The 25,338-nt window shown below is 49.1% G+C and overlaps 1 protein-coding gene across 1 annotated transcript in view; it reads right to left on the reverse strand.

Moving 5' to 3' along the window:
* Positions 1-18,879, reverse strand: part of trpc5a (transient receptor potential cation channel, subfamily C, member 5a) — a 36,578-nt gene extending 17,699 nt beyond the window's left edge. The window contains 6 exon segments of the mRNA XM_052067046.1: positions 332-469; positions 540-602; positions 685-801; positions 2,262-2,615; positions 2,704-2,745; positions 18,431-18,879. Coding sequence (XP_051923006.1) covers positions 332-469; positions 540-602; positions 685-801; positions 2,262-2,615; positions 2,704-2,736 — 705 coding nt within the window. The 5' untranslated portion in view covers positions 2,737-2,745; positions 18,431-18,879.
* Positions 18,880-25,338: the final 6,459 nt, after the last annotated feature.

Here is a 25,338-nt window from a genome sequence, read left to right on the forward strand (position 1 = left end):
ATTGGTCATTCGTACCAGTTTTTCAACTAAATAGCTTGGACAGTCGAGCTATATAATATCTCTATATAATCTATATATAATATCTCAATAATTTGATACTTGAGCGCTCAGTGTTTGCTGTCCATGTAACAACCAGACCAGTCCACTATTACATTCAACAAACTCCTGTTGGGCGGAGTGATCGATCTTTATGTAATCGTCATCAGCACACTACATAAAGGTTTCATCTTTTACTTTTGAACCCGTTTTGCACAAGTTCATTATTTTCTGAGAAAGAATTCTCTGATGCCATTGAGGGGATCTCCCCTACAGAAGATAAAACAAAGCTGACCTTGCTGAGCTCTTTGAGTTCCCAGCCAAGTCTGAAGGCGGTCAGAATCGGATCCTCGCTGGACAGTGCGATGAGTGACGGCGAGGCCAAAGCCTTGTAGATGTTGAGTCGAGAGCGCGAGTGCCGGAGGCTGTCCACCTGCGGACAAGAAGGGGACCTTGACGGGCACGGCTTTCGTTCTGTAAATTAGGATCGAGAATCCACCTACCTCTGAACTGGAGACGCACTCCACACAGTCGCAACGGATCTGATGCGGTCTGGGAATGGTGACCTACGAGAGTTCGAGCGGAAACGACGCCCTGTCGGTCAAATGCGGCCACCCGCTTTGCCGAGGGCGCTCGGGCCGCCTTTACCTTCCTTTGCACCAGCAGCTTGATGATCTCGTAGTTGTTGGTGTGAGCAGCCAGCATGATGGGCGTGATGTCGGGGGTGAACTCTGAAAATTGGCTGTCCATCATCAGCGAGGGTACCTGCGGAGGGTTAGAGCAGGAGTCGGCAACCCAAAATGTTGAAAGAGCCATACTGGACCAAAAAATAACGAAAAATAAATATGTCTGGAGCCGCAAGAAAACAAAAAGCCTTTTTTAGTCCGTATAATGAAGGCAACACTTGCTGTATGTAGCTAGATTAGCCATGTTAGCCTACTTTCAAAATGACTAAATTGGCGACAAATACACAATGAGCCTTCGTGATTCAAAGTTTTTTTTCTATCCCTGCAGTGCATCTGTAGAGCTGGAGTGTCCAATCTTTTTTGACCAAAGAAATACTTTTTCGATCAAGCAACCTCCCGCAATCGACACTTTATTACCGCACACGCACACACTTACACACGAATGCCACCATGAGCGATCGATGAACGAGGCACGAGACGCACTTTTTTAAGCATCTTAACCATCGTAGCTCACGTGTACCGTTTAAAAATGCTTCTTTGGGCCCTCCAGATTCCTATTCTTCACCGGTACCCTCGGTGAATAGGACATGAAAAGCCGTTCTTTACCTTCTAACAGCCACCTGCCTAGCATCCCGCCCTGCTCCTAGAAACGTGTGACGCAGGCTATGACGTCGTTGACAGAAATGTTGAAATGTAATATTTGTTATGCACTTTTTTTTACAATGTTGGAAAACGTTAAGAATGTTTGTGTCATGTTTGTCCTCCTACAAAAACCATATTGAAAAATATATCTATATTTCCCATCACTTTTCCATTTTCAAACATTTATGAAAAAGCTCCAGGGAGCCACTAGGGCGGCGCTAAAGAGCCGGATGCGGCTCCAGAGCATCCAGTTGCAGAATGGCGCGGCGGCGAGCACGCGTGACGACGATGCGGGGAGGACGCGCGTGGACTCTCTCATCTCTCCGAGGGAGGGCCAAGCCCCCCGCCCCGCTCGTTACTTTTCATCTTTACCGCCACTCGCTCCGTTTCCTCCTCCTCCTCCTTCCTCCTGCCCCACTTTCTCCCCGCGTCTGCATCCTGCGTCGTCCTCTTCACACCCTCTTCTCATCCCCATATTCGACGCTTCCAGCCTCCGCCGCTCATCCTCGTCTAACCCTGCGCTTCCCATCGCCCCCCCCCCCTCCCTCTTTCCTGATCTCAACTCGCACTTTTCTCTAGATGTGAGAAGGACTGCGAGAACAACTGCCCCCGGTGGGCACCCAAACTAGCACATGCTTGCACACGCACCGTCACTCCCTTGACAGTCAAGTCCAGAAAGTTTTTTTTTTCTTTTGCTCATCACATTTCCAGCAAAAAAAAATAGACGCGCATTTGCATGCACACAAACATCAAAGGAGAGCGCGAGAGCCTTCCCTCCTGTGCGCGTTTCTTGTTCCACCACTATTTGCCTATGCCCCACCATCTTTTTTTTTTTGTTTCCGCGGCCGCCGAGTGCTCGGCACGGAAGACGTCGGCCCGCGTCGGAGACGTAAGCACCTGCTTCTCGCCGCTGGGCCGTCGGTGCGACAGCAGCAGCTCCACGGCGCCAACGACCTCCTTCCTGATGGCGTAGAGCAGGGCGTCGCCGGTGTGAATGCCGTGGTCGAGAAGCAGCTCCATGATCTCCAGGTTCTCGTTCTCGATGGCGATGAGCAAGGCGCTACGCCCCAGCGGGTCCAGGCAGTTGACGTCCATGTTGTAGTAGACCTCGGCCTCGCGCAGCGCATGTTTGACGCCGGCGTAGTCGCCCTTCTCCACCGCCGTGAGGTAGGCGCGCTCCTCCGCCGACAGCTCCACCTCGGCCCGCACGATCTGCAGCGGGATGCGGTCGCGGTACGGCGAGTACGTCGCCTTGAGGGAACGGAAACAACTTGAGCGGATGGAATCGGTCGGGGGTGGGGGGGGGGGCGTCGGATGTCGGCGTGCGGTCGGCCCTCACCTTCTTGTAGTAGAGCTGAGTCATGGGATTCATTTGGTCACTCTGGCGAGGAGACGGGACAGCGGGTTAGCGAGCTCTCGCACACGTCGCACCAACACGGTGCGGCTCAGTCGGCGACGCGAATGCGCGGCAGGCCGATTGAACACTCGAAATGATCCGTCGGTGTCAGCGTGACCACCGATGGTTGTTCGTCAATCTGTGCCCTGCGATTGGCTGGCGAGCGGTTCAGGGTGTCCCCCGCCTACTGCCCGAAGACGGCTCCACGCGACCCTTGTGAGGATAAGCGCATCGGAAAATGGAATGACGTGAAAAAGAATACAATTTTATTTGCTGTTACATCTCTCCTTCTTTCCCTCATCCTTCCTTCTTTCCTTCCTTCCTTGCTTCTGAGCTTCCTTCCTTCCTTCCCTCATCCTTCTTTCCTTCCTTCCTTTCTTGCTGTCCTCATCGCTTCTTAACTTCCTTCCCTCCTTCCTTCTTTCTGTCCTTCTTTCCCCTCCATCCTTCCTTCCTTCCATCCCTCCTTTTCTTCCTTCCTTCCTTGCTTCTTAGCTTCCTTCCTTCCTTCCTTTCGTCCTTCCTTCTTTCCTTCCTTTCTTGCTTCCTTCCCTTCTTTCCCTCATCCTTCTTTCCTTCCTTCCTTCCTTCCTTCCATCCCTCCTTTTCGTCCTTCCTTGCTTCTTAGCTTCCTTCCTTTCCTCCTTCGTTCTGTCTGTCCTTCTTTCCCTCCATCCTTCCATCCCTCCTTTTCTTCCTTCCTTCCTTGCTTCTTAGCTTCCTTCCTTCCTTCCTTTCGTCCTTCCGTCTTTCCTTCCTTTCTTGCTTCCTTCCCTTCTTTCCCTCATCCTTCTTTCCTTCCTTCCATCCCTCCTTTTCATCCTTCCTTGCTTCTTAGCTTCCTTCCTTTCCTCCTTCGTTCTGTCTGTCCTTCTTTCCCTCCATCCTTCCTCCCTTTCCTTCCTTTCTCGCTTCCTTCCCTTCTTTCCCTCATCCTTCTTTCCTTCCTTCCTTCCTTGCTTCTTGGCTTCCTTTCCTCCTTCCTTCCTTTCTCGCCTCCTTCCCTTCTTTCCCTCATCCTTCTTTCCTTCCTTCCTGTCTTGCTTCCTTCCTTGCTTCTTGGCTTCCTTTCCTCCTTCCTTCATTCCTTCCTTCCTTCCTTACTTCCTTCCCTTCTTCCTTAATGCCCGGCGTAAATGTGTCATCCTCGCGCACCCGGTAAAATGAAAGCGGTGAAAGTCCAAAGACCCGACAGATGTGTGCCAAGAAGTAAATTGGAAGAGACTTTCAGCGAAGGGAGTGAGCTTCCCAAACGCGCCAACAAATTTCGTCTCATCTGCCGCACCGATCGTCACGCGCTCATATTTCGACAACAGGTCGTACATCTTTTCCTGTCGGCCGACCGGATCCGCGCACGTCCGCCGGCTTGCGAAATTCCGGCACGCACTCTCAATGAACGGTGACGGACGGACATAAATTCCCATTTCTCGTGTGCCTCGTGGTGGATTTTTTTTTTTTTTGTGCAATGTCATCTCAGATGCGTGCTGGATTTCTGATGACACATTCTTTGATCTCTTTGCGCACTGCCCCCCCCCCCCCTTCTTCATCTTCGCTGCGTCGCTCACTCGGGCCAATTATCCGCCTGGACTCCATCACCCGCGGCCCTCTTCCCATCTTTCTTGCACTTCATCAGACTTTCCCTCCGCCTCCCTCGCCGTCGTCCAATCGGATGTCGGGCCGGAAGGAAAAAGGTATGCGTGGGCGTTACCCGCCACCCCCCACCCCCCACTCTCGATCTTCAAGTTTGCCGTGTTCATCGTCATCTGGCGTCCTCTGCGCGAGAGAGACGACGCGGCAGCGGAATGCTCTTCGCTCCGCCGACTTCTAATGGAATGAAGACGGTAAAGAGGCAAAAGGGAGAACGCCGGCGCGGCGTCGGGGGGAATCGAACACTTTGGAAGTGAGGCCCCGTCGCGTCCCGTCTGTGTCCTCCGTCCCGCACAGCAAACAACTGAATAAATAAATAAAAATAACATTGAAGCGTCTCCCAAAGGCTTCGTCTCCTCCCCCCCCCCCCCTCCCGTGACCTTTATTTAACGCTGACGCTTAATTACAAACAAACATCTTTCCAAGCTGGGCCCGGAGATGAAAATGGGTGAGCGAATTCTAGCGAATAAAAAAAAAAAAGAAAGAAAAGAAAAAAAAAAAGGGGGGGGGATGCTGGCAGATGATGCAAAGCTTTTGTTGTGTAAGGCTCTAAATTTAGAACCGAAAGGCATTTGGGGAGACGAGGCCTCCAGCGCAAGCGAGGAGATCGCGAGCCCGCTGCCGCCGGCACTCCTGGGGGGGAGTTTCCTCTTTGCTCAAGATGCTCTAATCCCCACCCTGGTGCCCCCCCCCCCCCCCGCCCCCAATTCCTTCCTTGCTGGCCTTTGTCTCATTTCTCTGACAGATGTTGTCATTCATTTGTCCTTGGCAACTTTGGAGTCTGAAGATCGGCCTTTCCCCGAACTCCGTTGCTCACGCTTCCCATCCCGTCTTCCTCCTTCATCGTTGCCATCTGCTCTCTGTCGCCTTGGTCCCTCTTGCATCACTCTCCGCGTCCCTTCCTCCCCTCACCTTCACTTTGCCCCCCCGCCCCCGCTCCCTCTCGCCCCCCTTCATAACTCTTTCATTCCTCTGCCTCCTTTCTGAGCCCACAAAGCAAATGACGCACAGATATTGGGGAAGTGTCGTGGCTGCCGTACAATCGGCGACTTTCTTTGTGCCTCTTGATCCACCATTCTTTCCTTTCTTGCTTCCTTCCTTCTTTAGCACTTTTCTTCCTTACTTTCTTGCTTCTTAGCTTCGTTCCCTCCTTTCCTCTTCCCTTCCTTTGATTTACTGGTCTCAAATGACGCTAAAGGGATGGAACTGAATTTGCTACGCTACGTCTGTCCTTCTTTGCCTCCAGCCTTCCTCCTTTCCTTCCTTGCTTCCTTCCTTCCTTGCTTCTGAGCTGCCTTCCTTTTTTTCCTTCCTTCCTTGCGTCTGAGCTTCCTTCCTTTTTTTCCTTCATTCCTTGCGTCTGAGCTTCCTTCCTTTTTTCCCTCCTTCCTTGCGTCCGAGCTTCCTTCCTTCTTTTCCTCCTTCCTTGCTTCTGAGCTTCCTTCTTTTCCTTCCTTCCTTGCATCTGAGCTTCGTTCCTTCTTTTCCTCCTTCCTTGCATCTGAGCTTCCTTCCTTCTTTTCCTCCTTCCTTGCTTCTGAGCTTCCTTCCTTCTTTTCCTCCTTCCTTACTTCTGAGCTTCCTTCCTTGTTTTCCTCCTTCCTTGCGCCTGAGCTTCCTTCCTTCTTTTCCTCCTTCCTTGCGTCTGAGCTTCCTTCTTTTCCTCCTTCCTTGCTTCTGAGCTTCCTTCCTTCTTTTCATCCTTCCTTGCTTCTGAGCTTCCTTCCTTTTTTTCCTTCATTCCTTGCGTCTGAGCTTCCTTCCTTTTTTCCCTCCTTCCTTGCGTCTGAGCTTCCTTCCTTCATTTCCTCCTTCCTTGCTTCTGAGCTTCCTTCCTTCTTTTCCTCCTTCCTTGCTTCTGAGCTTCCTTCTTTTCCTTCCTTCCTTGCATCTGAGCTTCGTTCCTTCTTTTCCTCCTTCCTTGCATCTGAGCTTCCTTCCTTCATTTCCTCCTTCCTTGCTTCTGAGCTTCCTTCCTTCTTTTCCTCCTTCCTTGCTTCTGAGCTTCCTTCCTTCTTTTCCTCCTTCCTTGCTTCTGAGCTTCCTTCCTTCATTTCCTCCTTCCTTGCTTCTGAGCTTCCTTCCTTCTTTTCCTCCTTCCTTGCTTCTGAGCTTCCTTCCTTCTTTTCCTCCTTCCTTGCTTCTGAGCTTCCTTCCTTTTTTTCCTTCCTTCCTTGCTTCTGAGCTTCCTTCCTTCTTTTCCTCCTTCCTTGCTTCTGAGCTTCCTTCCCTCTTTTCTTCCTTCCTTGCTTCTGAGCTTCCTTCCTTTTTTTCCTTCCTTCCTTGCTTCTGACATTCCTTCCTTCTTTTCCTCCTTCCTTGCGTCTGAGCTTCCTTCCTTATTTTCCTCCTTCCTTGCGCCTGAGCTTCCTTCCTTATTTTCCTACTTCCTTGCGCCTGAGCTTCCTTCCTTATTTTCCTCCTTCCTTCCATCTGTCCTTCCTTCCCTCCTTTCCCATCTTTTCTTCTCTTCCTTTCTTGCCTCCTTCCTTGCTTCTTAGCTTCCTGTCTTCCGTCCTTTCTTCCTTCTGTCCTTCCTTCCCTCCTTCCTTCCTTTGATTTACTGGTCTCGAATGACGCAAAAGTGCTATAATTGAATTTGCTGCGCTACATTAGTCTTTTTAATTGGCCTCATTCCCATGTTTGATGGCGAGGCGTTATGTGGCTTTGCATACAAATGCCAATGTGTGCATGCACGTGCGCGTGTGTGTCTGTGTGTGTTCTGATATCGTTGCAGTGAATAAAGCGCAAAAAATAAATAAATAAAGTGCGCTTGCTTGCGTTGTTGGAATTTGCCCCAAGGTGGACAAATGTAGCTCCTACCGTGCCTGCGGTGGCAATGTGTACCTGTGTTCCTGCGCAAGTAACACTTTTACATGACTAACAACACGCAACGAGGTGGTGGAGTGTGTGCACACACACGTCTGTCTCAAGCAGCCCTTCGGCATGACAGTAGGAGGCATACGTGTCGCCATGGTAACCGTGGGGACAGTTGCCGCGAGCTCCCGCTGCGGCGGGTAAAAGGTTAACGTGGCGGGCCTGCGGCCATGAGTGCGCGGGTTCGAATCCCTGGCTCATCACATGAAGAAGTCATGCGCCATACTGCGTCCTTCAAGCGGCATCTCGTCTTTGTGACGGGCCGTTTATGCGACTCACTTGTTTCTAAAGTGGACATTACTTAAACGTCACATGAATGGAAGATGGAAAAAAAGCCAATGAGCTTGACAGGACTTCTCTAACAAGTCCTACAGTCACAATGACCAACGGTATTCACAATTTGCATCTCTGACTAGTCTCAGTCTCTTTACACAACAGAGTGTCCTAAACGGGACGTGAGGACATGTTTTTTTTTTCCCTGCGTTCAAAATTGCGTAACGGGCGCCTGCAGCTAAATTTTGTGCCGCCCTCAGTCCGACCGACTGATATCAGGTCCCGATTGCCATGTATTTTAACCGCAGTTGCAGCATTGCGCCACTTGGGAGGCGCTACATCAACACTTGTGCACAGGAAAGACCCGAAGCAACGACCGAAGAAGAACCGAAGAAGAATCATATAGAATTGTGTTGTTAAGGACATCACAATGCAAAGTCAATGTGTACGTGATTGAAACCGTATTTTTTTTTCCCCTCCACTTTCCGTATCATCTTAAAAACACACCAGCAAGTGTCACCGCCTCTGCGTTAAATTGAGCCAGGAAAAAAAAATCTTTCATGCGAATAACATCGAAATATGAAGACACATAAATTGGAATTGCCAAATAGTTCACTATGCGTCTCCTTTTAATGCGAAGTTTTTTGCATCTCGGTGTCGCCAAGTGGGGGGGGGGGGGGCGTTTTGGTTAACATCGTCATCCGTATGCTGAACTTTTCACAAACACGTTGGCCCCGACTGAACCGAGTCAACCCGTGGAATCCAATTGATCGTCCCAAGTACTCCGTATTCTGTGCGTGCGCTTCATAAAGCTTGAAGGCGGCAAGCAGATGTCGGACGGCTTCTTTTGATCTGACACGACTAAGTGGCGACTTTGTGTGATGTGTTGCCGTGCGGCGGGTCACAGTCAAACGTTGAGCGGGGGGGGGGGGGGGGGGCGAGTCTTAAAGAATGGATGAAGATGAAGCGCCTGCAAAAGTTAAGTCGGAACACGGAAATAAAGAACAGCGGGCAAATGTTTCTTTAAGGGAGCGAGAGGCGGTCGGGGGGGAAGAATTCGAGGGCAAGTCGAGGCAGACAGATGGAGAATCTGCTCCTCCTCTTCCTCCTCGCAAGGTTTCAGAAGTGTGAGTACATGAGCGGGACGCGGCTTCGGAAGTGTCAACATTCGTGAGCGACGGCTGACAGCCAAACGCGACTTGAGGTTAAAAATCCAAGAAGACGCTGGCCCAAGCCGCTTCACCCCCCTGTTCACTTTGCCGCACCGCAAATATTTGACCTGCTTAATAAATCCACAATGAATTAATGAATGCATAACAAGAGTGGGGCGGCCCGGTAGACCAGTGGTTAGCACGTGGGCTTCACAGTGCAGAGGTACCGGGTTCGATTCCAGCTCCGGCCTCCCTGTGTGGAGTTTACATGTTCTGCGTGGGTTTTCTCTGGGTGCTCCGGTTTCCTCCCACATTCCAAAAATTTGTATGGCAGGCTGATTGAACACTCTAAATTGTCCATAGGTGTGAGTGTGAGCGTGGATGGTTGTTCGTCTCTGTGTGCCCTGCGATTGGCTGGCAACCGATTCAGGGTCTCCCCCGCCTACTGCCCGGAGACGGCTGGGATGGGCTCCAGCACCCCCCGCGACCCTAATGAGGATCAAGCGGTACGGAAGATGAGATGAGATGAGATAACAAGAGTGTGCTGGCCCGGTGCTACAGTGGTTAACGCCTCGATCCCACAGTAGAGAGGTACCCGGTTCGATTCCAGCTCCGGCCTCCCTGTGTGGAGTTAGCATGTTCTCCCCGGGTGTGCGTGGGTTTTCTCCGGGTACTCCGGTTTCCTCCCGCATTCCAAAAACAAAAGCATGGATGGTTGTTTGTCTTAACCTGCCGTGCATGTTTTTGGAATGCGGGAGGAAATTGGAGTACCCCGAGAAAACCCCCCATGCAGGCAATCAAACCCCTGCACTGTGAGGCAGGAATGCTAACGAGTCAACGACGGCGGAAAACATTTTAGCGTTTTTTTTTTCCCTATGTAATTCAGTAGACGAGGTTCCTCTCTCTTTTTGCGTTTCTAGCACTTATCTTCAAATGCTTATCATGTATTTAGAAACCAATCTTGCCATTTACTTCACAGCAGGGGTGTCAAGCCAATATTTGGCACCGGCCACATCGTAGTTATGATTTCTCCCAGAGAACCTGACGACTGCGAGACCATCGAAATGTTTAATCGTCTCCTCACAATATGACAAATACACAAAAAAATTGATGTATAACGCATTTTGAAATCGGAAGTCAAATCAGAAATTTGTTCCGCGATTGCTCAACTTTACAGGAAGTAGAAGTTTGGTTTGGGATCACGAAAATTTTTGCAGTAGCTCAGCTTTATTGATTACAGATGATAATCCGCAATGTCGAGATTTTGGTAAAGCTCATCAAAGTTGACACGCTTGATTTGCTTTCCTGGGCCACGTAAAGTGATGTGGTGGCCCTGATCTGGCCGCCGAGCCTCGAGTTTGACACCCCTATTACACCGCGTCCTCTACATCTTTGCATGTCGTGTAGGAGGTTTGTATGTTGTGTTTTTTTTTTTTTTCCGCTCTTCCCGGCAGGCTTGTCCCGATGACGACCGTGGCACATCTGGCACGTTATATCGACATGATTGGAATCCAGCCATAGAATGCGAGCTCCTATTAATATTCAAACAGGCGTCCGGCGTGCGATCACGTGACGTAATCGGCTCTCCCGTGTCGCTGTGAGGCGGGCGCGGCGGGCCTCCCGTCGTTCAGATGGATCCGCTGAGGATATCGCGAGGCCTGGGGGTTGAAGCGTTTGTTCACGAGGCTCTGACACCAGAACCCCCCCACCCCATCCCCCTCCTCCCACTTCATAACGTTTTTCCTAATTTAGAACACCTCTCATCGTGCATGCCCTGCGGTCAACGGTAAGCGTTTGCGCTCATGTCTCCCTCGATGAGAACATTGAAGACAACACATGACCTTTTGTTCCCCACAGGTGGGAATCTGTCGCAGCTGGAAAATGCATCGTGTCCTTTGACTCCGGCTTAATGCGCCCCCACGTGACGGGATCCAATCTAATTAAGCGGCAGAGTTCTAAGTTCTCGCCGCAGAGTGCGAGCCAGAAACAGCGCCGCTATCTTCCCGCTATCTTCCTCGTTCCAGTTTTCAACCTGCGCCCGCGCGAGCGGTTTGACTCGGATCAATGTGTGGAAGTCACTTTAGTGCCGGCAGCACTAAAGTGACTCCGACATGTTCATGGGCCGTGAAGAGCCCCGATGTGCGGCTTGAGAAGTCGATTCGCTCCAATAAGGATTATTTATTCATCTTATTTCCTCGTGGTGGTAAAAATAGATTTTGGAAAAGGTGGCGGTTATGCAAGAGTAGCATTTTGGTTATTCGCCACGTGATGGGATGAAAATATGAGTGGAAACTCATGCTAAGGTGTAATGTGGCGCTCTGAAGACGCCTGACTGTCAAGCCTTCCGCACACCAATTCGCCGTCGGGAAAGTCGGAAGGCGGCGTCTGGTTGGTGTAGAACGTCAAGTCGGAGCCGATGTCCGGGGTGGGGGGTGGGAGGCGTTCAGCCATTCATTCATTCATTCATCTTCCTAACCGCTTGATCCTCACCAGGGTCGCGGGGGGTGCTGGAGCCTATCCCAGCTGTCTTCGGGCAGCAGGCGGGGGACACCCTGAATTGGTTTCCAGCCAATCGCAGGGCACACAGAAACGAACAACCAACCACGCCCACACTCACACCAAGGGACAATTTGGAGTGTTCAATCAGCCTGCCACGCATGTTTTTGGAATGTGGGAGGAAACCGGAGCACCCGGAGAAAACCCACGCAGGCCCGGGACAACACAACTCCACACAGGGAGGCCGGAGCTGGAATCGAACCCGGTACCTCTGCACTGTGAAGCCGACGTGCTAACCACTGGACTACCGGGCCGCCCCGTTCAGCCATTCAATACGTAAAATCCGGTCGGGCTGTCGGGACAAATGATCACGCTAGCTTGGCTGCTAGCTAGCATCTTTGCACTCAAGTATTTTAAACCTTAAAGAAATATTATTTCATATTATTTCAAACGGATGGGAACAATCTGTTTTTGTTTACATTTTTATATGCCTTCAACAATGACTATTGCCGCCGATGGCATAGAGGGGTGCCACTTCTCACGCATGCGCAGAAGGTCCGGAGTACACGTTGACATTGTCGACTTTGCAAGGTGTACTTCTTGTCACAGGTGTGATGGTAAAATCTCATTTGTTTGTCTAGTAGCCAAATAATTGATCCCACACACGTACTTTGAATCAGATCAGAGCTAAGCAGTAAGCCTGAGGAACGCATCGGCGGAGACTCCAATTAATATGCAAATTAGCCATTAAAATCGAATGCCGAATTGGAGTTCCCGGATTCGAGTGAGACTGAATCAGAGTATTCGTGTCACACCAATGTTTGAATGGCAATACGCATATGTATGAAGCCGCAGCGGGCGCATCGTCTAGTGAAGCGCGCTCGCCCCCCCCCCTCCCCCCCGCCCCCAAAGTGTTTACGTTTGTGTGGGAATGTTTAGCCGGCTAATGAGCATTAAATTCAACCAGTCAATAAAACGCACCCAGGCATTGTATCAAAAGCCTTTGTGGTTACTTTGCTGTTGTCCTCTGACGCCTGAAGGGAGTTTGTAAACTTGAACTTTGGATGGGTGAGCCGAACCCCCCCACCACCCCAGGTTAGCCTAGAGCTTAGCTAGTTGGTATGAAAAATAACTTGGGTTCTGCGGTCGGCTAGCGTACGTTGAGGGATCCTGGTGGCTAAAGTGCGTCATTTTCAACTAAAAAGGAAAAGCTTTCCATAGTTGAAGTGGCGGCTGATATGTTTTCAAAAAAAATTAATCAATAAATGAGGCTTTGGACAACATAGGCTGTAGATAAAAGTGCTATATAAGTGATTGACTATGATGGACCGGATTTGTCATTTTTGTGGATTTTTGTGGATTTTGTGGATTTTTGTGGATTGTGGATGTATTTTTCAGCAAAGGTGCCATGAAGTCACCCATTCGAGTGGATTCAGGACTCAGCGGTGAAACGTAAATGAATAACGAAAATGTTTTTTGGAGGCGAGACCGAGCTCTACCAAGAAGAGTTGAGTCGGAATCTTTGGATGTTGATCTTCCAAGTTGCGAATGACATCCTTGCTCGAGAGCTCACGAAACAGGCCCAGTGATGAGTGGCCTTTTTCATCAAAACCGCAATTGATCCCAACCTTTCATCTCCAAAAGATTGAACAGATTCTTTTTTTTTTTTTTCATTTCTTTTAAATCGCCGAGCATGATTTCACATCGGTGGCCCGCATTCGGGACGCGTTTGTGATCGGGGTCGGGGTTTTTGAGGGCTCGTTTTCATTAACTTTGTCCTATTCAACTTCCTCTTTTCGTCTGAAGGTTCTTTTCATGGGGAAACTGGAGAATTTTTTTTTTTTTTTTTTACCGCCGGGCCAGACACAGAAGTTTTGATTGCGGGCAAGAATAGAATCAACTACAGAGGCTTCAAACAGGAACTTCTTGGGGGTATCGATTTCCCTACTCTGGCCTAAATTAAATGCCACGGCGGCAGCTCCCTGTGATAGGCGTCTTTAAAATAAAGAAAGAAAGAAAGAAAGAAAGAAAGAAAGAAAGAAAGAAAGAAAGAAAGAAAACGGCCCCTACAAACTCACAGCCGAGCGCATTCGCTTCCCAGGTCAGCCCCTCGTCTCATACGAGCTTGTGGTAAAAGACCATTAAAAAAAAAATACTTTGGTCAGTGTCTAAACTCTAGGACAAAGGACAAGGTGAGCGGAGATTCCCGACTTTCAAAGCGGTTGAACAAAACTTTTGATTGTTCGGGTTGAGATCACGACCAAAAAGGGGGGAAAAAAATTCTTTGTCCCGATTTTTGCCCCTCTGGATGAGCAGCTGCTGCGAGCGTCTCGCATGTAAACCGACTGCGTTCGTCAACAGCGCCTTTGTTTCAATTGGATTAGAGGAAACTTTATTGATCCCCCAGGAACAAATGGGCTGTTGAGGGAGGTGCAGTAATTTGATTCAGGGACGGGGCGGCATTTGGTAGTGGGGGGGTAAGGAAAGCGTATAAAGCACTCAAACGGAATATCAAACGTATCAATAAAGATGCGAGATCTCACTTTGGAGCATCTGCTTGATGTGTTTTATCGTTTGGTGCCACTTCAGTCCGTCTTAGCGCTGCGGTGACATTCACACTTGACTGAGGAGCGCCAACACATTAGGATTGCAGATAGGGGGGGGTTTGGGGGTGGGGCGCACTTGTTAACTTCGTTGCGGATGACGATGACATCTTCTTGCTAATTAATAGAAAGTGGCTAATTAAGCAAGTAGGTTTTCATGGCCTTCAAGTTCGCGGCCCCAAATGCGCAAGACGTCCTTGACGCTGGCGGTCTGCCTGGAAGCAGGAAAGCGAAAACGTCAGCCGGATGCCTCCCGTGTAAAGACGGCAAAGATTGCCGGCGACTTTGCGGCCACTAAATGTGATGGTACTCAATGCCGATTGCTGTGATAAGTCACCAACCAGCGACAACAAAGACGGCCGAGTTGATTGGCCGTCCTGAGGAGGCGGATGGACGGAGGACAACCTCAAGATAGGCGGGTTAAAAAAAAAAAAAAACCGCATGCTGGCTGACGGTTTGGGCAACCACGGGATGAGCGCTAGTCAGCATAAGCGGCACGTCGCTCGCATGCCGGGAAGGTTTTTAAAGGAAAGACGAACGGCATCTTGGAAGCGTCCAAGAGTTCAGAGGACAAGGTTGAACTGAGGAAGTGAAAACCGTTAATGGAGCAAGTCGACTTTAATAAGACTCGCTCATTACTGGTAGGACACGCTGACATCATCAATCGTCGTCATGGGCGCGGCAGTCGAGCCGTTCCCGTTACGAGCTGACGGGAGGAGGCCAAAGCGCCGCGGCAGCTTGTTTACAACGGTCGCCGATCCCGACGAGGGCCGAGAGGAGATTGAGCGACACGTCGTAACCGAGGCGACAGCCCGTGAACGGGCGAAACGTTTCGCTTTGCGAGCCGCAGCGAACGTCGGCGGAGCAGCGAGCGAAGATTTTGCCGGTGGCGCCACAGGCCTGAGCTGCTTCAAACTCAATCGGATTTTGTTTTCCGGCAATTTCGCGGACCTGCACGCGGAGCAACTTTGTCTTTTTTTTTTTTTTTTTACAAGCCAATCTCGTAGATCCGGCCGCCGCGTCGTCACGAGCGGCGTCACTCTGCCTCGTAAACTTAACGAGCGCACCGTGTACCGTGCTCACCTCTCACTTGTCGCCTTTGCGGTTGTCAGCCGATGGAAAAAGAAGACTCGCTTCTCCATGTTAATAGAACAATCACTTTCTACGCAGCGACTCCACCAAAACACACACACACACACACACTCACATCAAAATTAGCAACAATCGGACGAACAATGAACAAAAGCTAAAGATACAAAGATTTTTCTCCCACCCATTTCGTCCCCCCCCCCCACCCCTTGCAGTCGACTTAGGGACCAGTTCGCCAACTCCCGGTCGATTCTGATCGACTTTTGGCCGCCCCTGCCTTTAAATCAGAGGTTATTCGCTGATTAGCTTAGCACTTAGCGCCGTTGTTTGCGCATGAGCGTTGATGCAGTCATGTGATTGGTTGCCCTCTATGTCAATCAAGTAACGGGGATTGATGATAGGCTGACGTAGTTCGTTCTGTGTATTTAGCGCCTTCGTTTGAATTGAAGAGGGTTCCTTACTGTCTTGTCGGTTTGTTTGCAGTTTTTCAGTCTTGTTGTGCCCCGCCTCTCTGTGAATGTATTCACAGTTTTGGTTTGCTACTTCCTTCGTGTTTTTTTTTGTTTTTTGTTTGTTTTTTTTTTAGAATTTCTTGCTGAAACGTTTTAAGCGTTTTTAGCAAGAACACGACAGATTGCGTTCGCTCCACAGGTGTCGGCTCGGCGGATTGTCCTTTGTTTGCTCTCAAAATCTCAAGCAAATGCTGGATTTAGCTGGAATGCAGCGGGGTGGGGGTGGGGGGGGGGTGTTTACTGAAGCAAATCGTCCGCTCTGAGGAGTTTGTGTCATTTCAAGCCTAGCTTAATAAATACTGAGTTTATTGAAAAGGGATTAAATTCTGACGGAGGAGCACAATTTGGCCATCTCGGGGCCTTCTTTTTTTTTCTGTGTTTGTGTTTTTCCAGTCAGGGCCATTGTGTTCCAGCGGCGCAAAAAAGCACTGCCGAAGCCTTCTGAGTTCACCAGTCGATGATGAAATGAGTTTGAGATTTTTTTTTTCCCCCGTCCCTCGCGCCCTTGAGGCTAACACTCTCATTGATCCCCTCTTGAGGAAATGGCGGCCCGCCAGCGTCGTAAAGCATGATATGCGGCAAGCACCCCCCCCCCCCCCCCCCCCGGGGGTCAGGCGTTATCTTAACGACGCACAAACTGCTGCTTTGTGTGTGTGCTTGCTCCGAAAAACTTTTCCAAACCGCCACTTCCATTTTTGGCCCCAGCAAGCGGGCAAAAATTGGCAATGGCGGGAAGCAGCTCATTGTGATGTTATCGGCCATTTTTTTTTAATTTATGGTTTCTTGGCGTGGCTCGTGCTCATCTCTCTTCTGAGCCGTGACGCCATTCTGTTCGTCACAGTCACACACACACACACACACACACACTTTCAGTTTCACTTGCCGTGGAGGTCAAAGGTCGCTGATCACGCTCGCTCGTGACCACAAAATTTGCCGTGGCCTCGTCTGCGATGCGATTGCAGAATTCTGCGTGGCACCACAACGAGGCGCGAAAGCCTTGGCTGGGTTTTTTTTTCTTTTTTCTGCAGCATCGACGTCTTCTCACTGTGAAATTTGACTTTGATCGTCCTCGCGGAGGCGGTGCACCGCGAGCGTGACATCACTGATAAAGCGGCGGCGCTTGATTACAGAAGTCCATTAGCCGCACGACTGAGGAACCGCCGCAGAAGCCAAAAAGCCATAAAGCCCCCCTCACCCACCACCACCACCATCATCATCATCATCATCATCATCCCCCCCCCCCTCGGCCCATAAAGCACCCTATGTAAATAACCTAATTGTCCCCAATCAATGTTGGCCAAAAGTCATATTTTTGAGTCGGGGGGGGGGGGTGAAAGTGACAGCTCAGTAATTGTCGGAACCTTTGGGTCGTGGCGTTTGGGACGGAAGTAGACCAGGGGTCCTTCACGGCGCCTAATGACGCCTGCTGGCATCCTGATGTCCGCCATATTTCCTGCTTGGAAAATTGAATTAGCTAATGCTTCCCGACAGCGGACGCGGAAAGGGGGAGTAAAATTAGAGTGAGGAGGCGGCGGTGCGATTAAAGCGGCATAACCTCCGTCTGAACCTGTTTGGTATCAGCGTGACGATAGCAGCCCCGGCCACCTTCCACGATTCTGCCAGAGAATGTGAGCGTGAAACGAGGAGAGGGGTGAGCGTTCGGGTAACCGTCACATGAAGTCAACTCAAAATGGAAAATGAAGGAGGCCGCGTCGTGGAAGAGCAACCGCAGGAGGGCACAGAATGTGTTGCGCTGGGAACAAAAAAAAAAAAATAATAATAATAATAATAACAATCCTCTCCGCTCTGCTCTTTGTCGAGCTGAGAAAGAGCAAAAAACGCAGAGTGGAGGAGGAAGAAAGTCAGCGAAAGAGGAAAGACGGGAGGAGAAAACCTTCAAAACAAGTCCTCACCCACAGGGGTCAAGAGATGGGCGCGCACTGAAAAAAAAAGCAAACAAAAGATTTGAAACTTTCTGCTGAGCTGCGCCGAGCCAACTACCTTTAAAAAAAATAAAAGGGGAGTCGATATTAAATAGGAACCAGTGAGCCGCGTGCACGTTCCAAAAACACACCACCGGGTTTTTGTACAGATCCCAGCGGGCCGCGCACCCAAAAACGGAATTTTCATTCCATTCCGTCAGGGCGACTCTTGATGACGGGCATCAAAAAAGGGCGCCGCCTTTCGTCTGGATCACGACGGCGTACATCAAGCGGAGACGTCAGCGACATTTCATATCCGCGTCCGCTAGCGACGCGCGGAGAATTAGCCGAAACGTCCGTCGCCTTGCGTGGAAATTTTGCTGACGAGGCCATTTTAAAAATGGCGCTCAAACAACGGCCGTCTTATCCGATTTTCCATCCTTACCGGCGAAACAGTCCAAATGTATAAATCGTGTTCGTCTAACGCCAACAAGACCGCTTCAAAGAGTCTCAACGTCTTCCGTTTCACTTCCTTACAATCCTTTTCTCATGACACATTTATAAGCGGGCCACATGCTAACGCCCCCGCGCATGCGCGTTATGAGCAGGTGGAGGTGATTTTTTTTTTCCTTTTGGGGGGGGCTACATGTGGGCTGACTAAGGGTTTCGCGTGCAGCCAAGACGGCCGTTCTGCAGCGCCATCCATCATCTCTGTGCCCCCCCCCCCCCGTGCACGGGCGCTGACACTCGCGCCCGTGTCAACTGCAGTGCCGCGCGACAGGCTGCTCCACCGCCATCTCGCATGCAAAACCCAAAAAGACCCGAGCAAACTCTGCAGACCCCCCCACGCACCCCCCCCCCTCCTCCCCAGCATTACTCAATAGAACGGGGGGCGTGCTGGCGCTTGACGAACCACCCATCTCCCGCCTCTGCACTGAACCCAAACAGTTTCTCACATGCGCCGAGGTCCTTTGCGTGTCAAAAAGCACCAGCAAGGCACCCGCGGCTCCTTCCGTCCCCCGTTCGCTTGACGTCCGCGGACCGCAAATGAATCAATTACGCATTTCTGACAGGTGCTAGCGGGAGTAAAGGTGTCTTACCTGTTAAAATATCCTCCAAATGAGTCCCGATCGGCACCTGGCGCCTCACGTGCGTCGCTTTGCTCCCTTCCCCAAGAGTGGCTCGGTATGTCCGTACGTCTCTCCTTCCCGTGGGATCTCCTTCCGCGGCCCCCTCCTCATCCCGGCCCTCCCTCTCTACACCTCTTGCTTCCCGCGGGATCAGCTCATCCGGGCCGCGCCGCCTGGACGGGGACGGGGCGCTGCTCGGTGCTGGTGATTCGGCGGCGGCGGCTGTCGCTCGGCGCGTGCCATCCTTTCTGTGCGGGAAGCAGGGGGAAGCGTCGGTGCGCGCATGCGTGTGTCGGGAAGCGCCGTGCGGCAGCTACAGGTGATGACGGAACATTCCCGGTATTCCAAAGACGCCGTCTGGGCTCCTGCTGCTCCTGCTGCTGCGCCTCGTAGTGATGCTGCTGCGTGCGAGACCGTGCCAACCAGGAGGGGGCTGCATACTGTATCTCCCCCCTCCCATTGCCTGAAATACTCACACGCATCCACACACTCGCACCCTTTAATTCTGTTTCTGGTATTAGCATTGTTCACTTCCTTCACCACCTTGACATAATTCATTCATTCATTCATCTTCCGAGCCACTTGATCCTCACTAGGGTCGCGGGGGGTGCTGGAGCCTATCCCAGCTGTCTTCGGGCAGTAGACGGGGGACACCCTGAATGGGTTGCCAGCGAATCGCAGGGCACACAGAAACGAACAACCATCCACGCTCACACTCACATCTAGGGACAATTTAGAGTGGTCAATCAGCCTGCCACGCATGTTTTTGGAATGTGGGAGGAAACCGGAGCACCCGGAGAAAACCCACGCAGGCCCAGGGACAAAATGCAAACTCCACACAGGGAGACCGGAGCTGGAATCGAACCCGGTACCTCTGCACTGTGAAGTCGACGTGCTAACCACTGGACTACCGGACCGCCTACCTTGACATAATGACCAATTCCTGATGTTCAGTTCAGAATTTTTAAAGAGGTCTGTCAAACCAAAAATGTTCTCTCCAGTAATGCTGTGGTTCAATGCCGCCGCACTTGTCCTAACACGGCTTTCTGATTAATGTCATGTTTGTGGCATCTGAATCATGGAGGAAAATCCACCTAACTCTCAGGACGTCACGTAACCAAACTCAGAAAACAGGCGAATCGTGATTGGTCGCTACCTAAGCACTAAGCGACTGTGATGTCATTTTCACTGGACGACAGGTGGCAAAATGGCCGCCCCCTGAGAGGGATTTATAAAAATAAAAAAAATGGTGGGTTTCACTGCTCATTTCACATACCACAACCGCAATATTGATCAGAATGCCGTTTTTAGACCAGTGGGGGCTCGTGGAACAGATTATTGTCAAGAACATGTTGGGCTTGACTTGACTTGTGCTTGCCTCGTTTCACTGCGTTTTGTTCAAGCTGGGATGAGTGAATGCTGTCGCCCCCTGTGGTGGAATCGTGCATTGCAAGAAGAGAACCGTCGCTTCCATATGACTCGGACTGACTCGACGAGACCTAGCGCCCCCCAGGCACACCTCCACACCACTGTGGGATTTCATTTCAGCCTCCTCCGCGTGTGATTCAACAACATTGTACTGTACACTATTTGGTTTGAAAGGCCAGCTAGTGAGGAAAAAGTCCAATTCTTCTGCAGAGGTTAATCTTCTATGTTTGGTTTCCGCTACAAACGGAGACAATGGGCCTGCTAATTTGAAGCCGAGTGGCTATTTACTCATTACGATATCAATATGACGGTTTGCACTCATTACAGAAAAGTGGAAAGTGCTTGTGTGTAGTGGATCGAGACCAAATAGAAAATAAATACAGCAGTGAAAGTACACCAAGATGTTGAAGGAGTTTAGTGGCTAATCAGCATTTTGTCCTCTCCTCTTGGGTGAAACCGCTCCCTTTTTTTTTCACCAGAAGTGTTCCATTCTTTAAAAGTAATGTTTCGACCTCTTCCATAATTTGAGGCTGTTGCTTCATTAAGACACACCTTTAGCCACACCAGCTAAATTTGTTAGCTAGCCCTAATGGTAGAGTCTGATAAACCATTAAAATTTTATTTTTTTTTAGCTTGAGAAAGGAGTCAATGATCACGCCCGAAAACATATTTAATTTCGTGTTAATCAGATGAGTAAATTGAGAGTGTCGGAGATCATTCAGTGAGAGTCACGCCAGATGATCCAGGATGGCTCTGTTTTCCTGTCTCCCACTCTGGTCACCAAGTGTGGGGAATGTCTGTCTGTTATCCCAAACTGACCTTCGCTGTGGTTACGAAATGCAGGATGTGCGTGGATGCATTTCTCAACACATATGCAGCCTTTGAGATGACAAATTGTGACGATAGTTGCCAGAGGTGTCACCATGATGCTGATAAGCCCCGGTGCAAATGTTTTTTTGGGGTTTTTTTTTGTGCCCAGACACCTGCCAAAACATGCACATGTACAGCCACTTGAGAGTAACGCTATTGTCACCGTGTATTTTTGCAGCGTGTCTATTTTTAATATTGTCGGATTACCGTCGGAGCCCAAAGTGGAACTCCATTTTTTTATCATTTACGTTACAGTCGACTCCCCCAAAAATCTCTCCCTTCAGGTCCTAGATTGATGTGAGATTTTTCTCATGTAATATGGGGAGCGTTGATTCAATCAAGTTTGGGGAAACACTAAACTATAGGACAAGAACAACCCTTTTCCAACTCTTCCCATTCACACGAACTCGCACTGCGTTGAGTGCACGATGTCCTGCTGCTCTTTGCTCAACGGGGAAAAACTAGCATGTGTGCACACGCATTATGGAAGCTTTGTCATTTCAACACCTGGTCCCTTGTGCGTGCGCGTGTCCCTCATTCAATGGATCGACATGGAAACAGTCATTGTCGACGCCTAAAAAAAAATGGGTTTTTTTTCCAAAAGTGTTTGTCGCCCTCTGCTGACGTCTTCGTAAACTGGCATGACACAAGCTGACTACAATGCGCCATTATAAATTGCAGGTGAGCTGATTTATTTGATACATTTTTGTATCTTTGTCATTTTATTTCGTGAACATTAATACTGTAAGTTGAGGGGTTCGTAGGTTTTAGATGGATTGCTCTACGTTTAGAATGGGCAAAAAGGAGAGGACGACTTCGTTTGAACACAGCTCTCTCTCTTTTTTTTTAATTAAACTGCATTGAAGGATTCCATCTCGCCATCTGTCATTCGCAAAGAAGAGCCATCCACTGAAAAACAACGAACCCCTCAACTTACAATACAAACGAAATAAAATAACAAGAAGAAATGTAAAATAAAATTCATTTACTCACCAATGTAGTGCCTGTTCACTGAGCTGCAGATCTACGCGAGTGTCCCCAAACGTTTTGAAACGCACCGTAGCTTGAAAGTGCCCAGCCGTGCTCTGATGTTTCCTTGCTGCCTTGGTAAAACAACTTAAATTGGTAAATCCAGTGGAAGAAAATTGAAAATTGTGTGGAAAGTCGATCTTCAACCAAGTCAACGTCTTCTCCTTCGGCCATTTTGGGTCAAAATGCAGCAACAGCTCCCTCTAGCAGGCGCTCATCCAATCACCGAACGCGCACGTCCAGTGACGCGCGAATAGGGGCCTGCTCTTTTTAATCTGAAGGCCCCGAGCAAGTTTAGTTTACCTGGCAACACAAGCTATCCGAAATATGACTGGTCAAAAACTCTACCATAATAATAAGTTATGTATCAATGGTTCCACTAAGTGGAAATAATATGACGTAAAGAATACAGAGAATAATTTTGTTGAAATATTTATGGAAATAAAAATAAGATAAGATAAGATATCCTTTATTTGTCCCACACTGGGGAAATTTAACAAATTAAGTTTGTTATTCTCAGAAAAGTAAATGTATTAAATTTACTTTTCTGAGAATGTTGAGGCCAGAGAAGGCCTTGCTGGCCCTGACGGAACAAAACTGCTGCCAGGATATCAGATCTGTTTTCAAACAAACCATTTATCACACTGAGTGAGAATAAATTATTAGAAAATATTGGATTGGTGTTGATTTGATTCCTAGTCAAGGTGCTTTTTAAAAAAGCATTATTTTTTTCAATATTAAAAATATTACAATAACAATATAATTGTTTCATAAGCTTTTTTTTACATTTTCAGCCAGTGGTGTGCCACAAGATTTTTTTCAATGAAAGAAATGTGCCTTGGCTCAAAAAATGGACCCAAAACGGAAACCGAATCACATTCACCCGCTTCCTGGAGCGTGCCAAAGCTGACAATCCGTGATTGTGGGTCAAGTTACTGTTTGTACAGTAAAGACTTCATCCCCACCAACATGCAAAACCGTACCAGCGGGGATCTCATTCGTCGCAGAAATCGCAGCCGAAACGTTGGGACTTTGGTAGTGCTCCTGTAAAGGTGAGTCACCTTTTTTTTTTCAGCAAGCCGGTCAACATGGCATATTTTAGCTTGAGTAATGGAGTGGTTCTCTAACATAATTCAAAACTCTTTGTGAAATGTCCGCCGATCTTCGACGAGTGGCCTTTTATTGCGGGCGGTCGAATCCGCGCCACTTTCCACACCCGTAGAGTGGATTTTACCTCGGCAAAGGAGAAGTGCTCACTGTCATATGTACACGGCCCTGATTCGCATTCGATGGGAACTGTCCCGTCTGTCCTTTTGTAGATGTCCATCAACTCGAGTGATGTCTTCAGCTGCTTCCAATCTGGGCCCTTGCGCATCTTATTCATGGGCTTCAACGTCTTCCACCTGCTCACGCTTCCCCTCTTCCTCAACGTACTGTACATCGCGTACCGTCAGAGGAGGCGGCGGCGCTCCGCCACGGCCTCCCCTTTGTCGTCCGGCGCCGCGGTCAGTCATTCCGACATGTTCATCTTCCACATGGCGGCCATGGAAGTGATCGGACTGCTGGCCTCCCCCCTGCGTCTTTACGGCCTCTTGGCGAACAAATCCAAAGTCGTCATTCACGCTATTTACATATTTTACTTCATCTGGTACGGCGAGGTGATGTTTCACTCGCTGACCTGCCTTGATCGCTATGTGGCCGCGGTCCATCCAATCGCCTACATGGGCCTGAGGCAGGGGCGGGCCCTGAAACTCCGGAGCGTCGTCATCGCCAGCGTTTGGCTGATTTCCTCCATTACCACAGTTATAGCATCTGTCCGTTATTCTCCCATCGTGGCAGTCGCCTTCCTGCCCCTTTTTTTAATTGTCATAGCCTTCTGCAGTCTTTCGGTTCTCTGTGTTCTCAATCGAAAAGGGCCGGGCTCACAGAGTGCGTCCCGGATGGACCCCAACAAGTGGAGGGCTTTCAAAAGCATCCTGATCATCCTGACCATGTTGCTGTTGAGGTACACGTGGAGTCTGACAATTTCAGTATACATGTTCATTGTGCCGTTTAATCCCGTTTATTGTTTGTTTGGGGTGCTGGAACTCATGATTTGGGTGCCCGGCGCTTTGGTGTTGCCCGTTCTCTTTCTGTACAAAAGATGGGCGCTGGCGTGCTCTAACAACAGCGCTCGGTGAGTCTGGCGTACTCAACACGTCACCATTCAGTGATTTCTTAGTTAGCGTTCTTTCTTCTCAATTTGCGAGGATTTTTGTTTCTGCTTTTTAAATGTAATTGCTTTTAAAAATGTGTGGAATCTAACTTTGGAATAAAAGCAATCCTTGTTGCCTTCAAAGTGTGTGCTTGTGAAATGTGGTCTATTTTTTTTTTTTTGAAAACTGCAACGTCTCTTGTTGGCAAGAGTTCGGGGGCCGGGAGATAAAGGGACTCCTCATCCATTCAGTAGCTGATTTTCCGTCAATTTTTATCATTGTCGTTCAATCCGCTTTGTTGAGGAGAAACAACTGCCATTATCTTAATGGAAAATCTGATTTCTAATCTTTTGTTCTGATCTGTTTTCATGACTCTCTGTGGAAATGTATCTTTATGTCGCATTGATCTGTGGTGAAAAAAAATGGCGGACCGTTCCACAGTTCTGAAGAAATTTCAAAGATGTCATCCATTACACTGAACTTTCTTCACGTTTCAGTCGACTCCCCCCAAAATCTCTCCCTTCAGCTCCTAGAGTGCTGTGAGATTTTTCTGGCCGCGATATATTGTCAGGTGTGCCGTGGGAAATGATCCAATCTGTACGTCTGTGCGGTCTAGTGCCTGTAGTACTCCTCCATACCGGCAGGGAGCAGCAGCCGCTAGCTAATCGCCTTATGCTTCGAGACAAGCGAAGTTTCCGGCGCAAGGCAGTACAACGAAAGTTATATGTCATTCGGATTTACTTTTACCGGAATCAAAGCGGCTAAAGCGATAGCCTGACTGCTGTTAAAAACTAAAACCATAGAAAGAATGAGAGCTGTGGAGGAAGAGCTTTGTGGGTCTTCTATCGATTGCTGCCAGCATATCAGCTCCGTTTTCATCCTAATTGTAGATCTGTTTATTATTTTGTATAACGTCCCAATTACTTAGCCATTCTAACCCGCTGTTATGCCACCCGTCCACAAGGTGTCGCGGGAGCTCGGTTGTTGATTAGCAAACACGATGAAGCCTGTAACACGTTCTTGGTGCTGCTGAGTAAAAACCACTTTGAAGCTCATCAGGACTGGTCTCTTCATATCAAAACTACACTAATCATTTATCACACTGAGTGAGAATTAATACGCAAGATTATAAAATATTGGATTGGTGTTGATGTGATTCCTAGTTACGGTGTTTTTTTTTAAACATTATTTTTTTCATTGTTAAAAAACGCTTACAATAACAATGTAACACTTAATTGTTTAAATAAGCTTTTTTTTTCACATATTCGGCTAGTGGTTTTCTTTTCAATGAAAGAAATGATTGAAAAATAATGGCTTGATGGACCCAAAATGGAAACCGAATCACATTCACCCGCT

The sequence above is a fragment of the Hippocampus zosterae genome, chromosome 1 (genome assembly GCF_025434085.1).
Source record: "Hippocampus zosterae strain Florida chromosome 1, ASM2543408v3, whole genome shotgun sequence".
In the NCBI taxonomy this organism is placed as follows: domain Eukaryota; kingdom Metazoa; phylum Chordata; class Actinopteri; order Syngnathiformes; family Syngnathidae; genus Hippocampus; species Hippocampus zosterae.